General features: G+C 42.4%; 1 protein-coding gene across 2 annotated transcripts; it reads right to left on the bottom strand.

Moving 5' to 3' along the window:
• Window positions 1-1,880: 1,880 nt before the first annotated feature.
• TAF12 (TATA-box binding protein associated factor 12) lies at window positions 1,881-22,742 on the bottom strand. 2 transcript variants are annotated; one of them, XM_033957232.1, is made up of 7 exons: window positions 22,475-22,742; window positions 16,523-16,604; window positions 10,656-10,907; window positions 9,025-9,102; window positions 7,885-7,999; window positions 6,909-6,997; window positions 1,881-2,851 (listed from the first exon to the last, which is right to left on the bottom strand). In XM_033957232.1, the coding sequence occupies exons 2-7, from the start codon at window positions 16,595-16,597 to the stop codon at window positions 2,816-2,818; spliced, it is 645 nt and encodes a 214-aa protein (XP_033813123.1). In that variant the 5' UTR covers window positions 16,598-16,604; window positions 22,475-22,742; the 3' UTR covers window positions 1,881-2,815. The 2 variants fall into 2 exon arrangements, with proteins under 2 accessions (XP_033813123.1, XP_033813124.1); XM_033957233.1 differs by lacking the exon at window positions 16,523-16,604 and having other exon boundaries at window positions 22,475-22,733.
• Window positions 22,743-22,789: the final 47 nt, after the last annotated feature.

Genomic DNA, 22,789 nt, shown 5'->3' with positions numbered 1-22,789 from the left:
CTGTGGTATGTTGCAGGAATGGCTGTGTCGTGTGCACCCTCAGCCCATGCACTGTTGCTTGTAAAATAAAAAAATGATTTAAAATGATCTTTGTAAACCTAAAATCTTTTGGTGGCCTCTAGAGCTCTCGCATGTCCACTTTGCAGTCCTTTACAGGGAGAAGGCTGGAGACTAGAGCTGTAGGGTCAAGTGTACTTACCATTTCAGCCAAAGGGCCTGGTATTAAAACACAGAGCCCAAGGCTCTCATACAGCACACTGGGGACATTGCTTTTCACAGAGACCTCTTATCATTATAGAGGACTACCTTGTTAAATTAGAGCTGCTTTATCGAGCTTGCTGAGGATCAAGTCGGTTCAGCGAATGGCCACCAGGATGGTCTTGGGGCTCAAGGATCTAACCTATGAAGAAAGACTAAAAAAATTGCGGCTGTACTCACTTGAGGAACGAAGAGAGAGGGGAGACATGATTGAAACGTTTTAAGTACATCACGGGTCGCATCGAGTCGGAAGATAATATCTTCGATCTCGTGGGACCCTCGACCACCAGAGGGCATCCGCTGAAAATCAGGGCAGGGAAGTTTCATGGCGACTCCAGAAAGTACTTCTTCACCGAAAGAGTGGTGGATCATTGGAACAGACTCCCACTGCAGGTGATTGAGGCCAGCAATGTGACAGATTTTAAGAGAAAATGGGATGCTCACGTGGGATCTTTAAGGGAGTAAATTCAGGGGGGGCGGATACTTGGAATGGGCAGACTCGATGGACTATGGCCCTTTTCTGCCACCATTTTCTATGTGTAATAAACAAACAGTGCCTATTTGCATACATCTTATCAAATAGGCAGTGTATGATATTAGACACTTCCTCAATCTGCATTATGGACAGCAGCTGAAAAACACTTAATCAGTTTGCATATCTTGCTAATTCTAGGGTTTAAAAAAATAGAAATAAAAAGCTTTTCAAGAATTAGATCGTAAGCTCTTTCGAGGAGGGAGTCTCTTCTGTGTTTAATGTGCGTGGTAGCGCTACAGAAATCACAAATAGTAGTAGCAAATTATTACTATTTATTAATAGCAGTAATTCGCTTTACAGAACCTCAAATCCCTCTTCCTTTGATAAGGAGGGAGCCTGGAACATTCAGAGGCAAGAACCATTTCAATATTCCACATTTAAACTTCTTAAGTCCTGGGTTTCTGCTAATGAATCTATTTAAATATGCTAAGGCTTAAGGGATCAGACTAGAGAATGACACGGAGACAAACTTGTCCCCGTGAGTTTTGTCGCGGTCCCTATCCCTGCTCTATTCTTGTAAGCTCTACCTTAACACTTACGATTTTAAAGTGTTTGAGGCTTGTGCAGATGAGGATGGAGCTTGCAGGAATGGGGACGGGAAAATGAGTTCCCACGGGGAAAAATTTGTCCCCGTGTCATTCTCTAGGTCAGACTCTGCAAACAGCGCCTTAAAAAAAGGCACCAGTCACGCAATCAATCACGTTACGGCGCTGTTTGCAGTATCGCAGCCTCCGAGGTTTTAAAGGCCTACATTTCTGGCTCCTACCTTTGATGGAGAATTGCGCAGAGCTGCGCCCGCCATCAACTCCACCCATAACACCTACATTGACTGTAGACACCATCAAGAAACTCTATTCCAGCGCCTACTTTTTTTAAAATGAGAATTGGTTTTTAAACAGCGCTGTCAATTACTGTGCTGATTAAACCAATTAAATTACGCAGCATTACACCCACCACCACCTAACATACAGCACCGTTTTGAGAGTCCAGGCCAAGATGTACAAGACAACATTAAGGGTTAATTTCCTACAAGATCACCTAGACGACATGTTCTTCTTTGCGGCTCAGGGACTGAAGATGGGTAATATTATGTAACATTTTTAATATAAATATGAATTTACATTTTATAAAGGAGTGATATATACATAGTTATGTTTAGAGGACAAAATGAAGTGAAATACCTGCTTTTTAGTCTCCAGCTGACAAAAAACAATGATTAAAACCTCAGAACTATCCAAGACTTCCCAAACTAGTCCTGGTCATCTGCTTTCCAGACAACTCAGTGGTACTTGATTCATTTATGAAAAATTCTCGATTAGAGGTCCAAAGTTATAGAATACAGTAATTTGCCTGACTGACTGAGGAATATCAGAGATGTCTTTGCTCAAGAAACAGTTGAGAAAACATTTAGTCAAGCATTCCTGTCTTAGATGTGGATGAGGATGGATCCAAGTTTTTTATTTGTTTTTGCTTTAAACTGCCTAGGAACGGTTTAAATAAATAAACAAAATCAGCTCTCACACCACGAAGTTTGCAGAACCCAAAATCAAGAGCTCCCATACAGATGTGTGTATGCCCACAGGCAGCAGCTCCATTTAGATTAATAACTTTATTGTTCAGAAATCAAATGCTTGTATTTATATAAACACTGACATTACAAGTGCAAGGCAGAGACACAGGGCAGAAACAAGGATCCTTAGATAAGTCCAATACTGTCCCCATAGACCATGACTTGCATAATCACTTAGATATGAAAGCTTAAAGTCACACACATTGTCCTTCCACAGCGTCACCTTCCTCTGGGGAACGAGGGAAGAATTGACACTGTCCTTTGGGCAGAGGTCCTCACAGGCACTAGGTATATTGCTGCTCTTGAAGCCAATGACTTAAAAAAATATATATAAAGGCTTCGGAGAAATGTTAACCCTCTACTTCCCAAACAAAAGCATGTTCCCTGGAGGCTCTAGCTTGGGGCACATTTGCCGAAATGCACAATCAACAGTTCAGTGCCAATCTGCTGGTTTATTTCTTTGTTGTTTTGCGTATTAAAGCCATTCTCTGCAACAGAAATAAAACCCACACAGTGAATTAACAGATGGTATATTTCTAATATGTTAATCCATAGAAATTAAAGAATCATGAGGTTGTATTTAGCCTTTGAAAAATGCAGAATGCCATCAAAGGGCCTGATTCTCGAAACGTGTGTACCGATTTTGGGTGGCAGCAGGCGTTCTACCGCTTTTCTGCCAGCAAATCAGAATGCACGTTTTTAGAAAAAATACTGTGAGGAAGAACGCCTGCAAGGAAGGCATCTGCCGTGTGTCTACAGAGATGCACAGGGACACTTAAGCAAGCCCGAGGCGGGGTGTGGGCATGGTTTCGCCCGGAAGTGGCCTTGGGCGTGTTTAAGCGTCTCCATAGATATGAGACAGACGCCTTAAATGGAGGCCGGAAAAATGCTGGCCTACATTTAAAAAGATACAAAAAAGGAGGCAAAAAATGTCAATAAGGACTCTATGAGTGTGTCTGTCAGCTAATCACTCCCAACAAACCAAACCACACAGGTGCCAAATATCAATTGAAGAATAGGGGCGCTCTCAGTGTGAGGTTGTTAGCGACGGGAGAACAAACTCCAGCGCTTCCACTTACAAAGACGGAGGTGTATTACCCCGCCTGCACACCATCATCGGGCGTCCCTAGTGTGCAAAATCAACTGTGCAGAAATACTAACAATAAATAAGTCACAACAGTGAACTAGTGAGAGAGTGAATCAAACTGAAAACCCACTCATAGAGTCCTCCCCAGCCTAATCCCCAAGATACAAAATGAAACCACAGCCAACTTAGCTTTTAAAGCGAGCCAAATGAAGTCAATGAGCATTGCGGGAAACCAAGATAGTCATAGGATCAACCGGTTTCGGGTGAAACCCTTCATCAGGATCTTAAGGCTGGAGCAGAACCGGCTGGGAGGGAAGCAGGAGCTACATTTAAGGCATCTGACCTGAGGGGAAAAATTAGCCGAGATTCCGTAAAGGATGCCAATGTGTGACTGACACGCAATCGGGGGCCACCAAGTCTGGAGGCCTTTACAGAATCAGGCCCTAAATGTCAAAAAACTGCAAAAAGTAATAGCTAGGGACGGAAGGCTTCTCAGACCAGGTGAGCACCATTTACTTCCCTCACAAGGCCGTCATATACAGTCAGTAAAATGTATTTATACATACAGCAAACTAAATGGAAAATGCATTCTTTTTTTCATGTTCATGTTTTCTCCTTCAGCACCTCAAATGGAATGGCCATGGTTGCTCAGAAGTAGAGAATGACAGTGGCAGAATTCATCACCAATCCCATCCCCGTGGATAACTGTGTCATTCTCTAGTGTCTATCTCAACCTCAGTCCTTCTACGCCAGCATTCTTCAATGCAAGGCTTGAGGGTCAGTGGCTGGGCCCATTTGTACTCTGATTCTTATGTGAGCCAAGTATAGGATAAGGAACCCATTGTGACATCACTGATGAGGCTCTTATTGGTGGAATGAAGCATTATGACATCACAGTATTAGCTCTAGATACCCAAGTCTGTCATTCTTTAGTGTCTCTCTCAACCTCAGTCCTTCTACGCCAGCATTCTTCAATGCAAGGCTTGAGGGTCAGTGGCTGGGCCCATTTGTACTCTGATTCTTATGTGAGCCAAGTATAGGATAAGGAACCCATTGTGACATCACTGATGAGGCTCTTATTGGTGGAATGAAGCATTATGACATCACAGTATTAGCTCTAGATACCCAAGTCTGTCATTCTTTAGTGTCTCTCTCAACCTCAGTCCTTCTACGCCAGCATTCTTCAATGCAAGGCTTGAGGGTCAGTGGCTGGGCCCATTTGTACTCTGATTCTTATGTGAGCCAAGTATAGGATAAGGAACCCATTGTGACATCACTGATGAGGCTCTTATTGGTGGAATGAAGCATTATGACATCACAGTATTAGCTCTAGATACCCAAGTCTGTCATTCTTTAGTGTCTCTCTCAACCTCAGTCCTTCTACGCCAGCATTCTTCAATGCAAGGCTTGAGGGTCAGTGGCTGGGCCCATTTGTACTCTGATTCTTATGTGAGCCAAGTATAGGATAAGGAACCCATTGTGACATCACTGATGAGGCTCTTATTGGTGGAATGAAGCATTATGACATCACAGTATTAGCTCTAGATACCCAAGTCTGTCATTCTTTAGTGTCTCTCTCAACCTCAGTCCTTCTACGCCAGCATTCTTCAATGCAAGGCTTGAGGGTCAGTGGCTGGGCCCATTTGTACTCTGATTCTTATGTGAGCCAAGTATAGGATAAGGAACCCATTGTGACATCACTGATGAGGCTCTTATTGGTGGAATGAAGCATTATGACATCACAGTATTAGCTCTAGATACCCAAGTCTGTCATTCTTTAGTGTCTCTCTCAACCTCAGTCCTTCTACGCCAGCATTCTTCAATGCAAGGCTTGAGGGTCAGTGGCTGGGCCCATTTGTACTCTGATTCTTATGTGAGCCAAGTATAGGATAAGGAACCCATTGTGACATCACTGATGAGGCTCTTATTGGTGGAATGAAGCATTATGACATCACAGTATCAGCTCTAGATACCCAAGTCTGTCATTCTTTAGTGTCTCTCTCAACCTCAGTCCTTCTACACCAGCATTCTTCAATGCAAGGCTTGAGGGTCAGTGGCTGGGCCCATTCATACTCTGATTCTTCCGTCTCTCCTTAAAGAATGATAAGAGGATGGTTTCCTGCAGTTAACTGTGGGGACAATTATCCCCATGTTATTCTCTATGGCAATTCTTATGTGAGCCAAGTATAGGACGATCAAGCCATTGTGACATCACTGAGGAGTTTGGCTTTTAGGTATTGGTGGAATGAGGCATTATGACATCACAATATCAGCTCTGGATACCAGAGACTGTCATTCTTTAGTGTCTCTCTCAACCTCAGTCCTTCTATACCAGCATTCTTCAATGCAAGGCTTGAGGGTCAGTGGCTGGGCCCATTCGTACTCCGATTCTTCCTTCTCTCCTTAAAGAATGACAAGGGAATGGTTTCCCGCGGGGATGATGAATTCCTGTCACCGTGTCATAGCTGCAGCACTCTTCCTTTTCTCTTTGGATCAGAGTACTGCACCTCTAAAGTGTACCCTATCTGCTTACTCTTGACGGATGGAGGATCTAACTCAGATTCCCAAGACAAACCCCAAGGTCTTTTCTTCATTAGAAACTAGCTTGTAGTTATTAGTTTATCCTGGACTTTGGGTAATTTATTCTAGGACTCCCTTTGCCTCCCCAAAACACCAACCCCCACCAAAGTCTTTGCCTCAGTCGTTCCCATTTTCAGCGAGTCCTAGGCTTTCATTTTTCCGTTATGTAAAAATAAAATGGTAAATTTTTAATTGTGATGCCTCTTTTGGTCCATTTTATCCAACCAGCCTTTGGAAATTTTACTCCATTTATCAGGCCAATGCAAAATAAGCTCAGGATGACTTCAAATGCATGTACATTATAGGCCACCTTACAACATACAAATCTGTTCTCAAAACTGAAAGATGTAACAGGCCTTGAGGTGCAAACTTAACAGATACCAGTACTAGACAGCCTTCCTATAACTGAAACTTTGCTTTGCATATCCCTTGCCTTTCTTACACCTGCTATATTCTTTAAGTCTTAAAAAAATAGCTTTTAACGTATGTTTGCACCACTTTCCTGCCATCACCCCAAAAATGTTATTTTCAAAACTCTTTTATAAAATTATCAACTTTTCAAAAAAGAAAAAGATATATATATATGGTGAAGAACTCCACCCAGAAAACAAATCACTTAAGTAGAGACATTTAATTCAAAAGAGACGGCTGAAGAGGTGTTAAACCAGCAGCCAGTTTGCGTTTTAATAGAAAATTAAATTTTGAGGACCCATATGTCTGTAGTAGAATGGAGGACCACCGACACATTTGACTATCTCTTCTTCTAGGTAATTTAGCTTGAGCAAGACTAGAAACAAGTGTTCTACTTCTGCATTTTAACAACAGGACAGGTCCCTTCCTTAGGTATCTTTAACACTACACCCTACAAAGCACCTCACCTGTTTGTGAGCTTCTGTCGTGCAGGCTTTTTTGTAGGGTCGAATTTCTTCAGAACCAAAACCTGGGATCCACATGTTCCACTGCCGTTCTTGGATGTAAAAAAAAAAAGGTAAGAAAAGCGATTTATGCACTGCAATATTCAGTCCATACAGGCATATTCTGTATTTCCCCATGTAGAGGCCGCCCCATAGTGTAGGTTGCAGAAAATGCTGATTTACGTTTTAAAACTCTTAGATAAGCCGCCCCATGTTACCAGCTGCGGCTTATCTAAGAGATTTAAAAAATAAATCGGCCTATACAACAACCCCCTTAAGTACCTCCCTTGCCGGTAATAAGATTGGGTGTGTTTTCATATGCAGGCCTTGTTGAGTGAAACAAACATCCTGGACAGCTGTTTGCTATCTCAAGCCTCTGTCCTGCGCTGATTCCTGATTGGTTGCAGTTGAGAACTGATGGCAGCCAATCAGGAATCGGCGTGGGACACAGGCTTGAGATAGCAAACATTGCTCCTGCCCTCCACAGCATGGAGGAGGCAGCCGGCAGCCATCCGTGCCACTCAACAAGGCCTACACATGAAAACACGCCCGATCTTACTACTGGTGAGGGAGGTATTTAAGGGGGGGAGAGATGATGTATAGGTCGCCCCATTTAAGCAAGTTGCACCCACTAGGCCAGTTTGCAAAACCCATGTATAGGCCGTGGCCTATACATGGGAAAATACGGTATACAAGTTCATGCAAGGAGGGACACAGAGTCAGTCCTGCCTATTCAGTTCCTCTTCACATTCAAATGTGTGTGGGGTTGGGGGGGAGGGCAAGAATCTCTAGTCTTATAGCAAATAATTTAGGCAAATCCAGGAATATATCTGGTGTGAACTAAAACCCAATAACCAAGTACAGTAATTTGCTATAAGCAGCCTTCTCTAGCCAAGTGGGAAGGGTAGAGGGTGAAGAGAATGAACATGCAAAATCATACCTAGATGCAGCTGCACATCTTTCACTTCCAGAGTGTTGGATTTGCGATGCCGAGCGAGTTGACATGCTGCTGTCACCACACTCTCAATGAAGTCATCAGCAATCTGCAGTAACATCTATAAGACAGCCAAAATAAAGAAGAAAATCAAATACAGTTCCTCCAGTCATGGCTGCCAAGTTTATGTCAGAGATGAAGCTTCAAAACTTATCACCCTGCAAAGCTCACTGGCTCGGATTCCTTGTAAGGAATGAAATCAGAGAAGCTCAATGCCATTGTAGCAAAGTGTAGAAGAAACACACACTGCACTTTTTGTATCACATCCCACTTCATCTGTTTAAATATTACTGCTGAAGTGATATGCAAAAGTGACTGGTGGGTGCTGAATACGTTAGAACTGTTATTTTGAGGACGTGACTTTAAATGCATAAGCACTGGCATGGCTGCTGGTCACTCATACATAAAATTTAACGGTTCTAGTTAAATTTGACTTTAGATGTTGATCAGTTCCTTTGAATACTGAAGCAGCCAACAGCAGAATGATTCATTAACAAAGACCTACATGACGGTATGCTTTAATCAGCTTAAGAGGAAATGAACACTGGCACTGGCTGAAAGCATATCTGGTTGTATTCTCTTTATAAACTTTAGTTTATAATGAGCCTCAGTTTATATCAAGAATGTTAATTCCTTACAATCCCATTCGCTCATTAAGATCATCCTCCCAAAATTTATTAGTCATACCCTCCCTTAAAACAATAGGAATAAGAAGAGCAGACATGTTCTCTGTCCTGGGCCCACAATGGTGGAATTCTCTTCCACAATTTATTACAATTGAAAGAGATGTGCATTCTTTTAAAAAATCTTTGAAAACACACCTTTTTAAAGACGTATTATATAATCTTTTCTTAGCATTTTAATTTTTTAACCAAACCCTTTCCCTTATGTTTTTTTCCCTTATTTGTTTGCCCTTTCTTTCCCTTGTCTTGTCTTAAACTTATGTTACTGCGTATTAATTTTGTATCTCTATATTTTATGTTTTACTTGTGTACATCGCTTTGTAAACAGATTTAGTGATAAATCAAATGTTAATAAACCTTGAACCTTGATCATCTAGCACAGAATTGCTAAATCATTGCTTACCTCCTCCACATCCTCATCCAGCTGTTCATTGGGATCTATTTCTCTCACCAGATCCTGTAACTTTTTCTTAGTTAAAACCTAATGTTAAATTAACAGTTAAACAAACAAAAAAAAAAAATCAGAATTCCTTTAACAGATGAAACACTTACAATGAAACATTGGCAACTACAATAGACCAAAGACTTCTCTGAAATGGGAGCCAGTTCCAGAGCAGACAAATGAATTTTCTAACATCTGAATGACATTATGATCACACAGTGGGACTATCATAGTGCTGTGTATAATTTACATACATAAGGCATGTCTTAACCAACTAGGATCCCAAAGCATTCGCCACTATAGTATTGCTAAGCCATCAGCCAAGAATCAGCTTTTGAAGAACATCCTGTTTTCATCCAATTACAATACAAACTCTGAGGAACAGAAAGAGAAAACTTATACAAGGGTCAAACGGTTCATAGACAATGGCGCGAAAGACAAAGGCACGCCCGGACAATTGAGCGCAGCGCGGAGGTGTGCGCCGCTCAAAATGACTGTTTTTAGGGGCTCCGACGGGGGGTTTTGTTGGGGAACCCCCCCCCACTTTACTTAATAGACATCGCGCCGGCGTTATGGGGGGTTGTAACCCTCCACATTTTACTATAAACTTAACTTTTTCCCTTAAAACAGGGAAAAAGTGAAGTTTTCAGTAAAATGTGGGGGGGTTACAACCCCCCATAATGCCCCCACAATGTGGCGCGATGTCTATTAAGTAAAGTGGGGGGATTCCCCCCGTCGAAGCCCTAAAAACAGTAATTTTGAGCGGCGCGCACCTCCGCGCTGCACTCAATTGTCTGGCCGCGCCTTTGTCTCGGCGCGCTTTTGACCTGACACCGGGTCAAACTATACCCAGGATATCTATACTGAGGCCTGGCAAAGTTTTACTCACTAAACCATGCCCTCAATACAATGCATTCACCCTTTAAAGAAAAACAACTACAACTTCATTTAGTTCAAACAGTCGTGGTTTTCAGCTAAATAGATAGGGGATTGACAGACGGTTTGATCTCTTCCAGAATCGATTTGTTAGTTCTTCTGGCAGTCCATGGCATGCATAAAATTCTTTCTCCAGCACCAAAGCTCAATCTTCTTTCTGACTTGTTTCCGTAGTGTCCAGCTTTCTCATCCATAATTGACCACTGATAAAATGAGTGCGTGGACAAGTCCGATCTTCATTTGGAGGGTTATTTCCTTGCCTTGTCACAAACCAAGTATGGAAATTAAGGTCACACCTAGAATTCCAGTTTTGGCAGTGTAAACTGCCTTCCTCGGGGGAAACACTTTAGTTTCCATACTTGGTTTATGAAACCCATAGTGACATATTAATAAAGGAAACTATTGGTTGATTTAGACATCTCGCTTGCCTTTCTTTCCCTGTGTGCTACATTTTAAGGCAAGAACTTGCTTCTGTTGTTTTGTTACTTTCACATATGCAACACAAGTAACCAAGTTACTGTGTTCTTCAAAAGGAACTATAACCCTGCGTGCATTTCACGATTATGCCAACGCAGCCAAGTTCCTGGTCACCTGTGCTGAAATGCTACTATAGATCGAGCCACAACAAAGTTGAAATGTGGATAAGGTTGCTCTACCTGGTTGCTTTCAGGGCTAATACGGCCTCCTCCGCTGGGGGTTCCAGGCATCTTTGCCACAGCAGTGCTGTTGGCCATAGGGCTTTGCTGTGGCGTGTTGACAGTTTCGGATTTGATAGAGGAGAAATTGGACAAGTTGATCAGGGTAGAGGGTCCGAACTGGTTCATTATCTGCTGGGCTTTTGCTTGGAGATCATACAGCTTTTCTAGGTCTTGCTTCTGTTTGGGATTGTGGGGACCCAAACCTATCAGCTGAGAGATGGAAACAAACAAATGGTATGAAGGGAGAACCACTCTCTTCCTCCAGCCAAGAAAATCACATTAGGGTCTCCTGAAATATTGAAAACGTTTACACTCTCATAAAATAAACCAAACCAAAAGATGCAAGTATTAGGCTTACATACAGTTCTACAAAAATGTGTTACCATCTCTCATTTTTAGCTACGCGCTCAAGTTTCTAGTAGGAGAAATGGAATAAGAAACTAACTGTACAAAGCCTACTTATGGCCGACATCTTCAAATCCCTACGGCAGCTCCCTCTCCATTGCTTCGAGTCCAAAGCCAGGCAGGTTCTGGCCCCTCCTAGGTTGGGCAGCTGCAACATACACATTGTACAGGAAAAAGCATTGGTAATCCACCCCGTTATCATGCCTGGAAAAAAACAAGGCAGGCATGACTGGCAGGAGTCAGTTCGACATGAGGGTACATCTGCACCTGGATGACACCCTAAGAAACTCATGAAAAGATGTACTTGGTATCTTCTTTACAAATTCAGAGCAACAATCACTATAATACTATATACCCTCAAATCAGCATAGAAACACGTCTCCGATTCAGGAAGTGGCACATATTTTTACGTTTTTCAGTCTATCCAACTGAGCTGGAATAGGTGGAAATAATACCTGTGCATATAGTCGTAAAATATAGCGCTACATACTTTCAGATAAGGAGAAAATATATTTTAAAGCTGTGGAGAAGCATGATCAAAAGATACGTCCAAGTCCAATTCGGACGTATGACACTAGACGCCCAAAACGGCAGGGGGAAAATATCCATTTTCGAAAAAAATACGTCTAGAATATATTAAAAAAAAAAAAAATTGTCTATCTGGACGTCCAGACAACAAGTACGTCTGTCTATCTTTATACCACATTTTCAACCAAAAATTCGTCCAAGTCCCAAATACCCAGAACAAGACTATTTGGATGTGGGAGGGACCAGCATTGTGATGGACTGGCCACCCAGACATGGCAACAGAGCAGTGGGGCACCTTACAGGGCACTGCTGTGAACTTCACAAAAAGGGTGCCAGATAAACATCTCACCAGAACTCCCTTATAGGATATGGTGATCCCCCCAAAACCACCATACCCTCCAATCTACAAGCCCAATAGCCCTTATGGTTGCAGGTGGCAGTAGGGTTGGGGGGAGGGGGCAAATTGGTGGGCTCACATTTTTCACCATGAATGTAGTGGTTAGAGTGGCTTATGGACTTGGGTCCTCCTCTCTATGGTTCACTAGCCCACCCCTCCAGGCTACCTGACATCTGTATGTGGCTCTACTAGGCTTTCCTGTAGCAGGTGCTGATATTCTGGAGACAGGTATGTACTTTTTTATTCTGATCTTTGTTGCAGTGTGAGGGGGTCCATGATCACCGGAGGAGTGTTTGTGGGTCTTTAAGTTGTCTCTGCAGTGGTTATCTCGTCACTTTGGATACCTTTTTGCCACTTACACCTGCTTTTACATCAGCTAACTTGCAACGTTTAAGTTTCGTCCAGGATGTCTAGTAAAGCATTCAATTATCTCTGCAGAACGACTAAGTCTAGGTCGGACCCCATCCTACCCACTCCTCCAGATACATATCTTTCAGCTCTGGGCACACAACGGCAATCAGAAGCATAAAAAGTCCCACAGCATTTCCAGAAAGTTGGTTTGATTATCGGCACTTGGATGACCTGTCTTTTAGGTCATCCAAGTGTTGGCTTGGGTGGGTTTTTAGACGTGTTAATAAGCTTTAATTACGAGTTCCCTCTTCTTTAAAGTTCAGGTCTTGATGGAATTAAAAACAAACAAACATTTTCTTGCCCTTTCTATTACATACCAATTCAGTATGATTCCAAAAAGACACTGAAGAACTCATTTCTCAACATATAATAATAATAATAATAATAATAACTTTATTTTTGTATACCACCATACCCCGAAGAGTTCTAGGTGGTTCACATTAGTTAGACAGAGATTACAAGTGGTTACATATCAAATTGATCGTAGAGTTGCGAACAGCAAGGAGAGAAGTAGGGGGGAGAGGAGGGAGACGGGGGAGGGGAGTAGATCAGAAGGGGGGGAGGAGGAGGATAGAAAAGGGGCATTAAGGGTCTTGGTCTCGGAATAGGTGAGTTTTGAGTAATTTTCTAAAGTCGAGGTAGTTGTAGGCCTTGAGGACCATTTGGTAGTTTGTTTGTTTTTTTCCGGTGTGGAGTGATATGTAACCTCCTAGCTGGAAACTAGTCCTAAAGCACATTACAAACTTAACATTGTCCCACTCTTCAGGCAGATAAATAATAAGGTTTGTGGTTATTACTTTTAACGTTTTGGATACAAAAGATTGGGCCATGAGAATGGATAAATGTTTCCCCCTTCCTGCAGGTCAAACCTAGAATCTCTCCTCCAAGGAGAAGCAACATGATCCGTAATAACCAACAGAGGATGATCCTATTTCACATACCCTGGGGCTTAGGAATGAGGTTCACTACTGTTCTGGTATGCACAAAATCTACCCAGCTGGATTTGGCTGTGTGAAGAAAAACGCAAACTGCGAGAAACTCCAGCTCAATGCATTGTACGCTCTCCTAGCGGGTTAACATGGTTAGACACAAGCAGGGCAGGCAAACTGTCTAAAGCAGCGGTGGGCAACCTTAGTTCTCAAGGGCCGTAATCTGGACAGATTTTCAGGATTTCCCCAAAGGATTTGCATGAAATTTATGGTTATTTATTCAATTTTATAGCTCATTCTCCCAGAACAGGTTAACATACATGGGTGTTGGATCTTATAACAGTGCAGGATAGGTTCGGCAATTTCTCCCTGAATTATCAATGTCTTATAGGTTTGCTTACTTAATAAGAGGTAGCAGTTTTAACAATTGCTAGTGACTTAACATGGGTGTTAACACGTGCATACAATAAATATTTTGTCTAAAGAACGGAATAGGTTAGATGGCAGAATGCGATAATATATGGGGGTGCGGCGAGATTTGTCGGCAGAGGTCCCCAGCCGACTGAGCTTCAGCTAAATAAGATAAATGCTCTAGCTGAAAATTTTAAGCAGTATTTATTTAAGAAAAGTTTAAAAAAAAATGAATTTTATTAAATGATTATTAAGCAAAGTAAGAATAAAGGATCGATGACAATTTGAGCAGTTCTTCTATAAAGCAAATGGAGAATTACTGCATTTGACTCTGATGATCCTTATAAAATAATAGATTAAACTGAGAACGATTACACCAAGGGCTCCTTTTACAAAGGGGCACTAGCGTTTTTAACATACAAACCGGATTAGCGTGCGCTATAGCACGCACTAACCGAAAAACTACCGCCTGCTCAAGAGGAGGCAGTAGCGGCTAGCGTGCACGCTATTCCGCGCGTTAAGGCCCTGATGCACCTTTGTAAAAGGAGCCCTAATAGTTACGATAGTTATCCTGCATACTCGCACTGGAGAAATCCTGAAAGTCTGGCTGGATTGCAGTTCTCAAGGACCAAGGCTGCCCATTCCTGATCTAAAGTGATGATACCAAAGTAGAACATAATTCAACTGTTCTCCCGTCCTGAAAGGAGACATTTTAACAAAGATTATCTTTCTCTAAAACTATTGCAGAGCGATTTTTTTTTTTTTTTTTCCCTTTTTAGAATTTACCACTGCTCTTTCTCTAGGAGCCCTTTCACTAAAGCTTAGGGCTCCTTTTACGAAGGTGCGCTAGTGTTTTTAGCGCACGCCAGCTGAAAAACTACCGCCTGCTCAAGAGGAGGCGGTAGCGGCTAGCAGGGCTGTGGAGTCGGAGTCAGAGGAAATTTCGGGTACCTGGAGTCGGAGTCAGAAGTACAAAAAACTGAGGAGTCGGAGTCGGAACATTGATCTACCGACTCCATTTATGAACTTGGCATACCAATCACGAGCGATTCTTTCACCTATAGCACCCACTATGTACACAGCACAAATGTTGCGAGCAGCTTCTGCGGCCTTAGAACCTTGATTAAAAGCAAAAAGAAGGTGGTGTCGAAAATGCTCATTTCTCTCAACTTGACATTCCATTTTAACGATCTGAAAATTAACCAGTGCTGTGGAGTCGGAGTCGGAGGAAATTTCGGGTACTGGAGTCGGAGTCTGAAGTACAAAAAACTGAGGAGTCGGAGTCGGAACATTGATCTACCGACTCCATTTATGAACTTGGCATACCAATCACGAGCGATTCTTTCAGCTATAGCACCCACTATATACACAGCACAAACGTTGCGAGCAGCTTCTGCAGAGTCAGAGTCGGAGTCTGAAGTACAAAAAACTGAGGAGTCGGAGTCGGAGTATTTATCTACCGACTCCATTTATGAACTTGGCATACCAATCACGAGCGATTCTTTCACCTATAGCACCCACTATGTACACAGCACAAATGTTGCGAGCAGCTTCTGCGGCCTTAGAACCTTGATTAAAAGCAAAAAGAAGGTGGTGTCGAAAATGCTCATTTCTCTCAACTTGACATTCCATTTTAACGATCTGAAAATTAACCAGTGCTGTGGAGTCGGAGTCGGAGGAAATTTCGGGTACTGGAGTCGGAGTCTGAAGTACAAAAAACTGAGGAGTCGGAACATTTATCTACCGACTCCACAGCCCTGGCGGCTAGTGCGTGCAGCAATTTAGCGCACGCTATTCTGAGCGTTAAGGCCCTAACGCGCCTTCGTAAAAGGAGCCCTTAAATGTTCATTACATGCCAGGAATCCTATAGTTATAAAATGGATTTCTTAGCGCTTAACACATTCTAATGTCCTTTAGCTTTAGCAAAAGGGCTCCTAGGTTAACTTTAACAATCGATGCAAAATCAGTATTAAAACACACCAAGATTAAGTAATAATATTTTAGTAGATTACTATCCCACGGCAAGCTCATGCACACTACAAAAAAACATTTAAAGTGATGCAAAGTGAAAATTGTATTTTAGCTTCTAAACTAGCAAAGCAATTTAGGGATTTCTGCACATTTTGCTGACAAAATTCAGCCTTTATTCATTCTGCATTCTTAGTAGGGATCATTAAAATTGTTCTGGGTTTATTACATATTAACAGGAGAAAGTTTATATGCATGTTGGGGAACCGCTGAATTTTAGGAAAAGTACTGCTTTACAAGTTTTTGCTGATCTTCCTAGATTATGAGAGCTGAAGCCTTGAAATATTCATTATTGTTTAACGTTTGCAAGTCATCAATTCAAACTTTACAGCAATTCACCAGTATCTGCAAACCACTAAATCAGGAAAAGACAATAGTCAAGGTAGGGCCTTTCATTCTTAAATAATGACAGTATGCCCATCCTGTAATTATAAACATTAAAAAAAAAAAAAAAAAACAACAAACCACCCCACTGTAAAACCACAAACAATTTTCAAATGGTGACTACAGCAAGAGAAAAAAGAAAATTATTTTCCGGTTTCCCAAGTACTGATGAATTTTAAAGAATAAAATGAAATTATTTCTAATTTTGATGATCCCAATGTTATAGCTGATCAGACTGCATTTGCAAAAACTGGATGGGAAAAGGTGCGCCTTTTCTATACTGCATCATCTTCTTCATGCTCATTTAAGGCCAGCTCCAGAAGTTTACTTACAGCTATCTGAGTATCTAGATCTTTAATTACATCAGCTACTGCTGTAGGCCCAGTGAAAACAGAGGCCATTTTCATAGACTACCTGTAAATAAACAGGAATTGTTAAATAATGGGGTGGGTCTGTGATTATTTCCATGGATAATATTTCACCAAACACCTATTTAGGAAAGAAAACACATAATTAAGTAACTGAAACATCTTTAGGTTCAAACAATTACAAAAAAAACCCTACACCATTGTTGACTAGATGATTTTATATGTCATGGCAGCTCCCCATGGCAATGGCATGGCAGTTTTGTGCACGGAGATGTGGTTGGGAGCTAATGTTTAAAATCCCTGCCTAACACAGCCATTGAGTGGCAAAACAAGGACCTTGTTGTAACAGTGAGTGGCGAATGTATGGCTACTGACATTTATGCAACTTGTTGCAGAGGCTGGAAAGTTGTAGAGTCAACGCCGTAAGCTAAAACGCCAAGTGCTTAAAGATCAGTAGAACTTTTTCTGAACTTTATCCCTAGTTGAGATCTGCATTTTTATCAGTGGAGTTTTTTTTATGCTTATGATAAAAAAGCAAGTGGCTAAAAAATCTATGGTGATTGCTATCTCTATTAAAGTGCCTGATGCTTTTTCGCCACCTCATCGTTAAATGTGGTTCTCTGCGGCAAACTCACCACTAGCTGGTAATATTGATATTAATTTGAAGAATATGGCAAAGAGGGCCATTTCCTTAGTGATTTAGCAAATGGACAGCATTTAAAACTGCAGATGCTTCAAACCAGCATTATCCCTACGTTGTCTTTTAAGATTTCACGTCCTAAACTTGAACATGTTTTATTGCATTTACATTATGTTACTAGCTGATGCCCCGGCGTTGCACGGGTATTTAATTATAGCAATAACACTGTAAATGGATTCAAATAAAGATACTTTATAGTGGTGAATGAAATTATTTTTTTACAGCTTTATAAAAAGTACAATATTCAAATTATAAAGTGAAATATTTGATAAAATGAATACAATACAACTAACACAAAACTTGATTATAAACAACATTTTTAGTTTCACCTCCAGGAGCAAGAACATATACATTCTTGGGTGAACCCACCCTTGAGCAAGCAACATAGAGTTGTCCATGGGAAAAACAGGGGGATCTTAAATCCACTCCACAGTATGTAATAGTCTGTCCTTGTGATTTGTTGATTGTGATAGAGAATGCAAGTCTCACTGGAATTTGCAATCTCTTAAACTGAAAAGGAAGATCTGTTGGAATAAGTGGTATCCGCGGGATAAATACGGTTTCACCTTGTCCCTTTCCGGTTAAGATAGTCGCTTCAATTACATTGGCCAGTAACCTCTTTAAAGTCTTGTGCCATTGCAAAGTTTTGGTGGGTCAAGGTTGCTAAGTAAAATAACTGGAGATCCCACAGCTTTTTACATTTTTTCCATTGACTTGAATGGGTGAAATCAGATTTTCTGTTTGTAGCTCCGCCCACGTGTGCAGGTGGGCCGCGAGACCCCCAGAACATATCACCCCAGGTAGTGAGGGATCTGCATACCAAGTCGTTCAAATCGGTCCCACAGCTTGTTACATATTTTCCATTGACTTGAATGGGTGAAATCTGATTTTCTGTTTGTAGCTCCGCCCACGTGTGCAGGTGGGCCGCGAGACCCCCAGAACATATCACCCCAGGTAGTGAGGGATCTGCATACCAAGTTTCGTTCAAATCGGTCCCACATCTTTTTACATTTTTTCCATTGACTTGAATGGGTGAAATCTGATTTTCTGTTTGTAGCTCCGCCCACGTGTGCAGGTGGGCCGCGAGACCCCCAGAACATATCACCCCAGGTAGTGAGGGATCTGCATACCAAGTTTCGTTCAAATCGGTCAAGCCGTTTTTGCGTGATCGCGGCACATACACACACACATACATACACACATACCTCCGATTCTATATGTATATAAAAAAATAAAATAAATATATATAGATAGATTAACAAAATCTCTTTAAATTTACTTCAGTTACATAAAACCCAATTCACACTCTGAAAGACATCACTGCAGCTTCTCCATCCCAAGTGTGGATGTGCTAAAAGTATGAGAATTCAAGTAATATTATTCTTTTATTTCCCTAGTCAGATAGGGATATTGCCAAGACAGCATTTCACAGTCTTTAGGGAAGGGGACTCTGGTCACTGTGACACCTTTAGGGGCCACTCACTAATTACATAACGTCTGGGTGGAGGGGGTCAGCTGTGGTGTGACACAGTGTGACAGGGAAGGAGGAGGGGTTGATAAATGTGTTATGTAACATAAGGAATTCTTACCGGTTTGTAAACACACACACAAAAAGATAACCAGAAAGGCTGGTTGGTATCTTTACCATAATTCAAGCAGGGTTATCTTAAATAACAGGAGAAACCAAATGTATAAGGTGCATATAAAAATAGTTCTCTCTCAAACAAACATTAACTGTAAAGCTCCAACATAAAATATTTAGCCATGTCGTGCACATAACGTTTCTCCTTCTTTTCTCTGTTGGGGCCTAAATAACCTTTGGAGCTCTTAACTGTGCAGGTAGTTCCAAAACAACAGATATTTTAACACTTTGATGTAGATAATGCTACTTCCTTTCTGTGTGTTTGTCCCTAATCTCTGAACACTACCTAGTAAAAGGATAAAAGTTAAAACAAGAGTACCTTCAACACTTCATTACAAGCCTTTGCCCTTCTTTTTCCAGATGCTGGCCAGGTTACTACGGCCAGCATCTGGAAAACGGCCAGGAACTCACAGCAGTCATTTCCTATTGGTGATCTGCACAGGGCAGGAGCATAGGAAGATCGCTCCTGCCCCGAAAGCCCGCTAGACCCACCAGGTAAGGCCAGGATGCTGGGGGAGAGGGGGAGGGAAGGAAGGCGGGAGGGAGGTAGGGGTGGGTCAGAGCTGGACAAGAAGCTATTCGCGTTTTTTCTCAATTCGCGGTCCAGCTCTGCCCCTATCCCCCACAAATACCGAGGGAGAAGTGTACACAGCTTTCTTGCTGTGTCATCCGAGGCCTGCTTGCTGAAATTCCTGCTTTTTTGAAAGATTCAGTCAATACAGGAATCCCCCTCCTCACATAAGCATCAGTAATTTAAGTATTCTTTGCTACCTAGGCTGAACTGAAAGTGAAACATGCTCTGCTGTAAACTCATGCAGTTAGAAATTGATAAATGGCCTCTGATAAGGAAAAGTGTTAAGGGAAACTGTCAGCACAGATAACCTCATTGCATATCCCTGGAAGTACAGTACTGATTAACTGGAAAATTAATGTTCAGTATAATGATTTTTCTTTTTGAGTGGACACTTTTTATGCATGTAACCTACTTTTTTATGTGGCAGTTTTTGCATTCATGGACTTCTCACTATATTATTAAATGTGGAACTTTGTACTGTTTTATTGCACCACATATTTGAAAAGGGGGAGAGGTCGCCAGGCATTATGTAATTTTTAAGGGTGTGTGGCTCTACAGTGTGACTGGGGGGGGGTTAAACTATTTTTAATAAAAATAGCATTATGTAATAAGCAACGTCCCCTTATTAACCAAATAAAGAGCCTTGTAATCATGATGTGATGCATGGTTCCCAGCACAAGATCACTGTAAGAAATAGGGGTCTGATCTCTTCTGGGAAAAATGCAGTTCCCAGAGAGTACTACTGCTATTATTTCTAGAGTGCTACCAGAAATACACAGTGTTGTATGGAGTCACAAGGGAGACAGCCCCTCTTCAAAATGAGCTGACAATCTAAACCACACATGTCAAACACAAGGCCTGGGGGCCAAATCCGGCCCGCCTGGCCTTTTTATGTGGCCCTCGGTGACTGTGTCACATCTAAGTGACTGACTGTGCAGCCCCGGTCCAAGTGGTGCTCTAAGTTCCTCACCATGCTGCCTCAGTACTTATTTGTAGGTAGAAGGACCCAGTCCCAGGGTGTAAAAGCTAGGTTGGAGCAGGGCGCTCCACAGAAGTGCCTGACCGTGCCACAGGTGTCTCAGGGCGAGGAAGGATCTATTCTTCTACTAAGATTGTGTATCTTAATAGAAAATTCAGCCCTTGACTTAGCCTGTGTTTTAGATTTCAGCCCTTTTTGTGATTGAGTGTGACACCCCTGATCTAAACAATCATGACAGACAAAAAGGATGCCAGGGTACAGTTGAAGGGGATGTTTAAACTGCTGTCTAGTGTGGTGAGCAGAGGGCAGTAGGGTTATGAGTTGAAGGTTCTCTCAGAAAGGTGGGTTTTCAGCCTACTTTTGAACAAGGGAAGGGGCATGATGGGCGTACTCTGGTAGTTTATTCCAGGCCTATGGGGCAGCGAGATGAAGGGAACGGTCAGGAACTGAAGTGGAGGATAAGGATACAGATGAAAGCAACTTATCTGAAGAACAGAGTTCTATGGGAAGGTGTATAAGGAGAACGAGAGGAGAGATACCGAGGGGCTGCAGAATGAACAAATTTGTGTTAGTAATAGGAGTCTGAGCTGTATATGTAGGCAGATAGGGGGCCAGTGAAGTGATTTCAGGAGGAAACAGCAGTGTAGCGAGGTTGACAGAAGATAAGTTGTGCAGCAGAGTTTTGCACAGATTGCACGGGAAGATGTGGTTCAGTGGGAGACCTGTTAGACGTAAATTGCAGCAGTCTAAGCATGAGGTTACAAGAATGTGGACAAAGGTCCGAGTAGTGTGCTCAAGAGAGGAAGGGGCAAATTTTGGTGGCATCATAGAGATATAAGGGAAAGACTTCCTGGATAACTGAATGATATTTCAGCCCTAGCTCCGACAGAGATGCAGTGTAAATGAAAAGGAGAAAATCCCCCAGGTCAAAAAGCAACTTAAGTAAGAAAAGAAAGAGAATACGCTGCATTGCTGCTGAAGCCATCCACTTCGGTACCTCATGGCGCCAGATGTACTGCAGCAGCCACCATAAGCCTATAAAGCAGTGATCTTAAACTTAAACCCTTTGCAAGGCCACATTTTGGGTTTGTAGGTACTTGGAGGGCCTCAGAAAAAATATTTAATGTCTTATTAAAGAAATGACAATTTTGCATGAGGTAAAACTCTTTCTAGTTTATAAATCTTTCCTTTTGGCTAAGTCTTAATAATAATATTGTCATTTATAGCTAGAGAGACATGTGATCAAGAAACTGTTTTATTTTACTTTTGTGATTATGATAAACATACCAAGGGCCTCAAATTAGTACCTTGTGGGCCATGGGTTTGAGACCACTGACCTTTGGTCTGTCCCACTATGGCAGCTCTTATGTGAGCCAAGTATAGGGCAGTTAAGCCATTGTGACATCACTGCTGAGGTTGTCTGTTACGCATTGGTGGAATGAGGCATTATGACATCACAATCTCAGCTCTGGAATGTTGCTACTCTTTGGGTTTCTGCCAGGTACTTGGGACCTGGGTTGGCCACTGTTGGAAACAGGATACTGGGCTTGATGGACCTTTGCAAGTGGTCTCCAACTCAAACCCTTTGCAGGGCCACATTTGGGATTTGTAGGTACTTGGAGGGCCTCAGAAAAAAAGAGTTAATGTCTTATTAAAGAAATGACAATTTTGCATGAGGTAAAACTCTTTCTAGTTTATAAATCTTTCCTTTTGGCTAAGTCTTAATAATAATATTGTCATTTATAGCTAAAGAGACATTTGAGCAAGAAACTGTTTTATTTTACTTTTGTGATTATGCTAAACATACCGAGGGCCTCAAAATAGTACCCGGTGGGCTGTGAGTTTGACACCACTGCTCTAAAGGTAATAAAAGGCTGGGCAGATGGAGATCCCAAAAGAGCAGGGGGGGGGCAGCCCAGATTTCGACCGGCTGAGACTCACCTGGGCGTCTCCCCTTCCGCCTGTCAGCTCTCTTCGCCCGGTTACGCAGATTCTAACCCCCCCCCCCCAAGGACACTCACCAGCTTCGCTCGCTCTACCTGCCCATGGTCGGTGCGCTCAGAGCTCGGCGAAGGAGGCACAGCCCAGGCCCTCCGAGGCCTCCTCCAGACGGCGCTGCTGCTGCTGCAACCCTCCCCCCCCCCCTCCGGCCACAGACACGGCTAACAGCGGCCGCCGTTAGGCCCTGACTTCTCCGGCACCGGCTACTTCCGCTCGCCCATGCGCCCCGGAAGTGCTTCGCCGAACCTGTCCAACTCGGGGGGAGAAGCTGCCAGACGGCCTACGCATGCGCAGTAAAGCCAGAGGCGGAGCCTGTAGGTGGGAGCTCTTGGGCT

This window comes from Geotrypetes seraphini, chromosome 8 (genome assembly GCF_902459505.1).
Source record: "Geotrypetes seraphini chromosome 8, aGeoSer1.1, whole genome shotgun sequence".
NCBI lineage: Eukaryota > Metazoa > Chordata > Amphibia > Gymnophiona > Dermophiidae > Geotrypetes > Geotrypetes seraphini.
Note: the sequence above shows the minus strand (reverse complement) of the source record. Positions and strands in the feature narration are given on the sequence as shown.

Coding starts and splice junctions, on each gene's coding strand:
- TAF12 (XM_033957232.1), bottom strand. CDS start 16,597: ATGAAAATGGCCTCTGTTTTCACTGGGCCTACAGCAGTAGCTGATGTA. Junction 10,908..16,522: donor ATCTAGATACTCAGATAGCT/GTAAGTAAACTT, acceptor TCCATCTCTCAG/CTGATAGGTTTGGGTCCCCA. Junction 2,852..6,908: donor CGACAGAAGCTCACAAACAG/GTGAGGTGCTTT, acceptor TTTCTGTTGCAG/AGAATGGCTTTAATACGCAA.